General features: G+C 44.0%; 1 protein-coding gene across 1 annotated transcript in view; it reads left to right on the forward strand.

Moving 5' to 3' along the window:
* Positions 1–8,256, forward strand: part of SH3RF2 (SH3 domain containing ring finger 2) — a 124,074-nt gene extending 115,818 nt beyond the window's left edge. The window contains exons 7-9 of the mRNA XM_056859238.1: positions 1,498–1,730; positions 4,537–4,892; positions 7,924–8,256. Of these exons, the coding sequence (XP_056715216.1) occupies positions 1,498–1,730; positions 4,537–4,892; positions 7,924–8,223 (889 nt within the window). The 3' untranslated portion in view covers positions 8,224–8,256. The remainder of the gene's footprint in view (positions 1–1,497; positions 1,731–4,536; positions 4,893–7,923) is intronic.
* The last annotated feature ends 893 nt before the right edge of the window (positions 8,257–9,149 follow it).

Genomic DNA, 9,149 nt, shown 5'->3' on the forward strand with positions numbered 1-9,149 from the left:
TCCCGGATAAATACCTGCAAATATCAGGAAATGGCAGAGAAGCAGACAGGCCTCACCAGCAGCAGCCGCCTAGCTGTCACCTCCATTCCTGCGAGTCATCTAAGTTTGGCTATCCTGTTGAGATACTGTGCATCCCCAGTTGTAGAAATGAAGGCATAACCACAGGCCATGCACATGTAAATGTCCACAGTAACAGAAAATGCTGCAGCTGGCTTAAGGTGATCAAGAGGAAAAAGGGCAAGAGTGAGCATTGACTATTATAGCATCAAGGAGTGCATCAAGGAACTTGGATCTACCGGAATGTTTCTGTGGAGGGGAGAATTTCTGCCTATGGAAGATCACTTTCTCACCTTCCCCCTTCCTCTGCAGCCCACAATGTGCCTCCCCCCCCCCCCATGCTGTTCCTGGGAAGCAGCATTTCAGGGGACATTTGGGGCTGCAACAGGATGGGGAGATGAGAAAGTTTTGTTCCACAGAAAGCAATCCTTCTAACCACAGAGAGCCAGTGTGGTGTAGTGGTTAAGAGCAGCGGATTGTAATCTGGAGAACTGGATTTGATTCCCCACTCCTCCACATGAGTGGCAGATTCTAATCTGGTGAATCGGGTTGGTCCTCCACATGAAGCCTGCTGGGTGACCTTAGGCTAGTTACACTTCTCTCCAAATGCTCTCAGCCCCACCCACCTCACAAGGTGTCTGTTGTGGGGAGAGGAAGGGAAGGAGATCGTAGGCCAGTTTGATTCTCCTTAAAAGGCAGAGAAAGTCGGCATGTAAACACCAACTTGTCTTCTTCTTCTTCTATACTGGATCTAAGCCTGGTGGTTTACTGAGTTGGCAGCCGTGCAAGCACTGGGAGCTTTGTCATTCAAAACAGATTTGCTCACTCCACAGAAATACTTGTGGGGTGATTTGAACTAGCCTGGTAATTAATTTGTAACAGATATTCTTGCACATTCTGCTTTTGAATCAAAATTGTCACCAGCTCTGAGTCCCTTGTAAGAGCACGTCATATCCTAAATCAATACATAAAATAAAAATACCCACTGGCTGTGTGCAATCGGTCACAATGGAATCATTTGTAGCACAGCCTGTACTATTAAAAAATAGGGCCTTTGTGGTGTTTTGTTTTGTTTTGACATGGGAATGCAGACTTTGTCATTAATATTTTGGATTTGGAATTCTGGCCCATAAATGGTGCAAGGGATGCTAGATTCAGATCAAATGGGATCAGTTACAAAATGGTGAGAAAGAATTAGAATGGCTGCTTTGCATGCCTTACTTCTGATTAGGCAGTGTGAAAAAATATAAATGTGCAAGGATTCCAATTTACTGTGTTGCAGAATGTATAGATGTTGGCTGATCTGACTTCTTTTTCATAAATGAACCCCAAACCATAGATCTGGACTGTGCAGCTGCATTTGCTTTCTAATGATCTAAAAAAAACTTTCACCCCTTTCTCTCCTCCCCTCCCTTTTATTTGGCTCTCCGAAACAACCAGGAAATCAAGCGTTCCTGATTCAAGAATGCCTTCCCTCTATGCCACTTGGACATTATCCACTTCCTCACTTTCATCCCAGGGAAGCATCTCAGAGAACGGCCCACGGCAAAGCAGACCTTTGAAATCCGCCTTCATGCCGGCGTCTTTGGCCTCACCTGTGAGGGATCTCGCTGTGCCAACTGTTACAGGGCAAACAGCATCACAGAGGAGAGGACGTGGCAGCAATAGGAAGAGTAAGTCCTGGGGAGAGAGGCATGTGGACCTGTTCTCAGGGGGCAGGGGGCACACCTTTCATTAGCATACTGAAACTCAAGGCTGATGCAATAAACATGAATACTACGCAATGCCTCCCCCAAGAGCTGTGAACTTGATTGCATGCAACACACACCTATCCAGCTGGGTTGGAAGTCTGCCCTGCCAAAGGTACGGATGTATAAGCCGTGGCCTCAGACAACCCAGAAATTTGCAGTAGAAATAATTGTTCTGACAGTATCCAGAGACAGATCTTTGCACACGGAGAAAAAAGTTAGTACCCTGTGTCTCACAGGTCTTAGTTTATCTTTCTCACATTAAGTAGAACCGAGATTGTGGGGATAAAGCAGAAGCTTCAGCAATGACTTCTACAAACTTACTGTTTATTTGAGGTTGGCCTAGGGTTGCCAACCTCCAGGTACTATCTGGAGATCTGCTATTATGACTGATCTCCAGCCAATAGAGAGCAGTTCACCTGGAAAAAATGGCCACTTTGGCAATTGGACTATGGCATGGAAGTCCCTTCCCTCTCCAAACCCTTCCCTCCTCTGGCATCACCCCAACAATCTCCAGGTATTTCCCAACTCGGAGCTGCCAACCCAAGATCTCATAAGGGCAGCATTTATTCTGAAAGAATGTCCCAAACATTAATGCATATATAAGGTGATCTTGGCACAGAACTACATGACAATATACCATACGTCATTTTAGAAAACAAGAGTAATTATGCTTATATATGTTGTAGCATCATTGTCCAGTGGTGATTTTTAGGGTCACATAGGCCCAAAAAGAGTCGTTCTGCACAAGTAAGACAGTCAACAGAAGAAGAAAAAGAAGTATAAAATTAACAGGACATGAATTCTACTAATAATTAATACATATTTGGGATTCATTCAGCTGCTAAAGAGATCAGGAGGCTTTTAGGTAGCTGACGGTAATATAGCTGATGGAGCAAAGTGTAGGGTTGCCAGCTCTGGGTTGGGAGATACCTGGAGATTTGGGGGGTGAAGCCTGCAGAGGGCGGGGTTTGGGGAGGGGAGGGACTTCAGTGGGGTATAATGCCATCAAGTCCACCTTCCAAAGCAGCCATTTTCTCCAGGTGAACTGATCTCTGTTACCTGGAGATCAGTTGTAATCCCAGGAGATCTCCAGCCACCACCTGGAGATTTGGTAACCAGTGCTAATCGGTATATAGTTATTGCTGTGTTCTGTAGGGAAAAATACCGAAATAATGAACAAAATTTACAACTAAACCTTTTTTGCTTTTACTGGATGTTGTATATACTTTCATACAAACTTACAGTCGTATGGCTTATCTCATACACATACATACAGATTTACATATCTGAATACACAGGCAAAATATGCCCTTGCAATTTTTCCATATCTGGTGTAATTGCCTATTTTTCTGTGAGCATTACTTGCCCTTACAATCTATGCTGTGCCATATGCCATGCCAACTTTATTTCCTGGGATTGGGTAAAGTTTCAATAATCTTTATCAAGGCATCAACTGAATTGGAGGCAACAACCTTCCCCTGCTGGTCACAACTGAAAAGTGCCGGCGATCTTTGAAAGTATATATAAAGGATTTGGTTCTGAATGTGGGGAAGGAGAACAAAAACTTGCCACCTTATTGCTGGCCCTGCCCCAATAACTGAAGCTGCATCTGGACGCCAAGACATTTGGCTGGCACAGATAAAGACATGGCATTTCTGGAAATATTGAAACATGGAGATTTTTGTGCAACGGAAAATTCAGAAATGTAGGGGGAGATTGAAATATAGGTAATAGACATTTTTCCTAGTAATCCTAAATTTATTTTATTGATCTAACATAGTATATAAAAACCTATATCTTAGCATATTGAACTGTATTACTCAACATATATATGTAGAATGGGGGGAAGAAGTCCCTGGAAAATAGGAGGGAACAGATTTTTTTTTTTTCCTGGGGGGTTTTGATGTTTTTTAAGCCTTCACATCTCTAGGTGCAATTGCTCCTAGTGACAAGATCAAATGATCTAAAGTGTCATACGTTAGATTTATTTGCATCTTGCCAAGAGACAAAAGATGGCAAACTTAGTAAAAATAAATTTCCTCTTGCTTTAAACAAAGAAATAGCAGGCGTACACTGCATTCCTGAAGGCGGGGGAGAATGGTCATAGGAGGCAGCGTGACCCCTAAGATGGCATCTGTGCCACTTGCGCCGTGCAAACTGGCACGGACGCCGGCATAGTGCCACTTACACCCCCCCCCGCCCCCGGACCACAGCAGCAGCGTGGCCCTTGGACACCTGTGGGGCATACGTTATTACAAAAGAAAGCAGTGGAATCCACATTATTTTTTACCCTTTTAATATACCTTAGACAGCAGTTAATATATTTTGTGCCCCATTTACAAGCAAGTGAAAACCAGACATATGATTCTGCCTTTCTCAGGGTCAGCATGTTGGTCCATTGAGCCCAGTATTGTTTACCTGCCTGGCATAGGCTCTTTGTATTCTCACTCAGTCCCAGCCCTTCTACCAAACACTCTTTTTAAACTGAAGATTATACAGCTTGAGCCAGGGTGGTTCTGCATGCAACGCATGTGCCCTTCCATAGAGTTATAAGCCCCCTTGCAACTTTTTGTTGGGTCTTAGAACACAAGGAGTTTACAAAAACAAATTGCAAATAAGCAATTCAGGAATTTTCTCCAGGTATTTTTGATGTGAATATTCTGCACATAGCTGATAAGTGTTGATTATTATTCGTAACCCTCCTCTTTTCTGAACCCCATCTCCGCAGATGGATCTCTCCAGAAACCTGTGCAGCCTATAGCTATTATTCCATTCATCAACTCCCTGAGGCGCACTTCTGCCACCCCTTTACAACCCCAGCAATCGCCAATATATCAGCCTGTTTCCAGTCTGCCCAGAGGAGTTGGCGGTGCAGCTGACACAGGAGTGAGGCTGAATTCCTCCCATGATTCTTCATTAGTGTTAGTGCCCCGGAGCGGAAACAGCAGAGCTCCTTCGGTGTGTAGCTCTGTATTGGACACCAAAGAATTGCCAATGAAAGGTGAATTGACTCTAAAGCCACCTGCATCCGCTCCACCCTCCATATTGGTGAAGCCAGATACCTCCCGAAACAATAACGAGAAGGTAACTATGGAGTCCATGCATTGTACAGAGGTGGTGGTTTTTACATGCCAAATATTACGATATGAAAAGCTTTGAAAACTGTGTTAAAACCGCAGCTAATGGTTGAGTCAGTGTGGAAAGTAGTCACGAAAGATTTCAGTGTTACGCTGAGATTTTTGTTGACTATTATAGACTTTGCAGGGACTCTCTATCGTACACCATCTGCAACATTCATGACTTCTCAAGAAGGATTTCCCAATTGTGGCTTGCAACATCCTAGTTTCTCATTACCTCAGCATCACTAGTTATACAACACACACTGCTCTCTTCCAGCATACCAGATGTTTCTTTACCTCCAGCTGTTATCCAGGGAAAACACACTCACACATCAGACCTACAAAAATCATTGCCTCAGTGGGCAACTACTTGGTAAAGTAGAATGGAAATATGACTGCAGTGGAAGCGATTTTACCACTGCCATAGAAAATCGGGTGGCTGACCAGAGTAACCCGTGTAGATGTCTTCATTATTCATGAATGTTAGGCTTTGGGATAAATCTTTTGCAAAGGCTCAAACAAAAGAGGAAGTTCAGTACAAAGATGGAGATTGCAGAAGTTTAAAAAAAAGCATTTCTAAGCATTAATGTAAGCACTTTGAGTGTTCCAAGCCCCTCACATATATTGTCTCAGTAACTCTTAACATATCCCTTGATGCTTGGGCAGCATTATTACCATTTTCACAGATGGGATTGGGCAAAAGCTAGTAGACTGTAACTTCTACTTATCTATTGTATTTTTATCCTGCCTTTCCAGTTAGGCTAAGATGCTATGACTGGCCCTAGGTCACCTAGCAGGATTCATGGCAGAGTGGTCATAATCCAATATGCTATCCACTACGCTACTGTGGCTCTGAACATGCATAAGGCTACCTAAGGCTGTAGGACCACCTCCCCTTGCACATTCACTGATGGCAGCTTCTGTCTTCCCAGCAGGATCTATTGTCAGTACTCCCTTTGTCCAAGGCAGGGTTTTTTTGTATTTTTATTACCTGCCTTGGTTTTAAGAGGCTCAGGAGAAAGGTAGAGGTATAAATATTTTAAATCAATAACTGAATTTGTGACAAATGTGAGATTTGAGCTAGGGACTACATGGTTTTATTTATTTATGAAATTTATACCCCACCTTTCTGTTCTCATCAAGGCCACCAAGGTGGCCAAGAGATTAAAAAGATGGTTTTTAAGATGGTTTTAAAGATGTGTTTTTATTATGTAATAAAAGCACATCTTTAAAACCATTAAAACCATATTAAAAACAAAAACACACCATTAAAATGATTAAAACCAAAGCTAAAATACATGTACAAAAACATAAAAACAACAATTAAAACATAGGGCAGTAAGGAGGGATCACTGAGGCAGTGTGAGGTAACAGAAAAAAGTCTTCACCTGCTGGCAGAAGACAGCAACAGAAGGGGACAGATGACTCTCCCTGGGGAAAGAGTTCCAGGGGAATTTTTCACGGGGGCATTTTTCACAGTAGATTTTGCTTCTTTTGGCTCGGACTAAAAAAAACCCGATTTAAATGTTTTTTTCTCTCGATGCACTGTGGCTGGATCATGGCCGGCGCGCAAGCCAGGGGCCTTCTTTCCTCTCCCCCCCCCCCGCCATGCCCCTCTACCCCAGCGGGGAGGGGGGATTTTTGAGAATTCAGATGGGAAAAATGTGCATCCTGAGAGCAGAAAACCCAAGGCAAAACTCCTTCCCATCACTCTTCTGAAGGGTGGCAGCCAGCCTGCTCTTATCTCCCTCCTCTCTCTCGATGCACTGTGGCCGGATCATGGCCGGCGCGCAAGCCAGGGGCCTTCTTTCCTCTCCCCCCCCCCCCCCCGCCATTCCCACTTTCAGCTAAACACTTCTCTGGGCACATGGATGCAATTCCTCCCCCCCCCCCAATCCTGTCTATCATTAAAGGGCAATGGGTTCCACACCTATAGAAAATAGAGGGAAGCTTTGAGGAAAGTGCTGCCTTGCCCCCCCCCCCAATTTGGAATCTGACTGTTCCAAAAGCAGAACAGAGCGAGGGTGGAAGAAAAATGGAGGAGACCAGAGGGACTGGTGCTTGTTTTTTGCACTGGGGCTGGTGAACCGCAGGAGGTAATCTGCTGGGCGGAGTTGGGGCGGAGCTGGGGGCAGGCATAAACAATGAGCCTGTTGGAAGGGGAGGCCTCCTGCAAAAGGGACAGACCAAACCATTGTCAAATACAGCGTGCTTTGTTCCCATGAAAAACCAAAACTACAGATAATTGACAGGGATAAATCGCGGCCATGAAAAAAAACATTTAAATCGTGTGTTTTTTTAGTCCGTGGCAAAACAGAAGCAAAATCTACCGTGAAAAATGCCCCCCAGAGTTTTTGTGCCGCAACCAAGATGGCCCTCTTCCTGGTTGCCCTCTGCCTAATCTAAAAAGGCAGGGCACCCAAAGCAGGGCCTCAGAAGATAGCCATAGTGGCTGGTTAGGTTTTTGCGGGAGTAGGGACAGCTTCATGTCTTACTCCTACATTAGAGAAGAGAAGTATTCAAACACAGTTTTAGTATTCTCCAGAGTGAAGCTGAACTAGAGGCAAATGGCTAGGGGTCTTATAATTTCTCCAAAAATTCTACACTAAGTTTATTCCCTCCCACACACAATGGCCCTCTGCTAGTATATAATATCTTAGAGTTGAAGGAAAAGAAAAAGATGAGTGGAAACTATGTTGGACAAGTAACTTGCAGAACTGTGTGCTGCTTAAGAAACAGTTTCCACTGCAGCACATTTTTACAGGTATAACTAGTACACTTATTTGCACTAACTCCTTTTTCCAAACATTGCTCAATGTGCCATTTCCTAAACCTTCTTCCAATCTGGAGGGGGCAGGGGGGAAAAGCTTGCTTTTCTCGTTCCTTGCTTAGGCAAGCTTGCAATTGAATTCCAATTTTGTCATGTCAGCAACGCAGCCAAAACAATGCTGCCGGTTGTCTGCCAGCAATAACTCCTGACTTCTGTTCTGTTTCAGCAAGTGAAAACAGTGAGGTTTCAGAACTCCAGCCCTCCACCATCCAAGAGACACAGCGCTCAGCTTTCACCCAGCCTGCCCAGTGGCAAGACTGAGCAAGGAGGAGCGACTGAAGCCACCCTGGCAGAAGCAGCCAAGGGCTCCGATGTGTCATCTCTCTATTCCCACCGCATTAGCTCTAGTCCGGCTCATCAAAGAATGATGCTGCATCCCAAGACCATACCCCTGGACCTTTCTAACCAAGCAGGTCATCTGACCTTTCCTACAAAAAAGAATTATAACAGCATCTCTGAAAACTGAAAGGTTAATCCTACTTAATTGCTCCACTCTGGAAAAAAACTGCCCTTGTTCTCTGCTGTGAGGGAGGGACACCTATGTATGTCGTAGATAAACACTTCTTCCGTGTAAATCTCACAGAAGAGTTAGGCCTCTTTCAGATAACTGCAGGAGCAGAGATGGTCAGCAAATGACTGATGGATACGTCTTATCCCACATTGTACAGAAGGGTTTTGTTTTGTGTGGCTTTGAACTGTACCTCAGCTGCAAAAGTGTGTCATGGCTGGCATTTCTCTCCATATGCAAAGACTGTTATATCTACCAGAGGTAATCCATTGCCACTGATAGATACAAATCGGGTTGAGAGGAGAGGCGATTATGTGCACGGAGGCCTGCTCAAAAGTCACATCAGATTAGTAAGTTCAACTACTGTGCAGTACATCTGGGAATGGGTAAAGCAATCGTGTTACAAAACATTAGACCGTCTTTGGTCTGTGTTATCCCATTCCACAGTGGATAAAATAGCCCCCTGCCTTTCTGGCTGAGTCTTCAAATTCCCCTTATGCTTTGTTTCATATCTCAGTTTGCACCTTAAAGGTTTGGCGTTAATTTATTATGATTTGAAATGTCTTTTAAGAACCTTATATCTCCCAATCTCCAGCATAGATAATCAAGATAAATAATGAAACACAATTGATGCATTGTGTCTCCCCAGCCAGGAATTCCAGATCTTGCTTCCATGAACCAGATCTTGCTTCCATGACTGCTGTAATGAACCGAGCATCTAGTCAGTGCACCGAGCATCTAGTAACAACAATGATACAAATTCCACACAATTAAAAAAAGACATCATATATGTGAATATATAACATGAGAAATTTGTGCCCCAACAAGTTGAAGGGCAGTAGGATGCTCCTCAGAGAACAGTCGGCATATTTTTAAAACTTCAC

Source organism: Euleptes europaea, chromosome 1, assembly GCF_029931775.1.
Source record: "Euleptes europaea isolate rEulEur1 chromosome 1, rEulEur1.hap1, whole genome shotgun sequence".
Classification (NCBI taxonomy): domain Eukaryota; kingdom Metazoa; phylum Chordata; class Lepidosauria; order Squamata; family Sphaerodactylidae; genus Euleptes; species Euleptes europaea.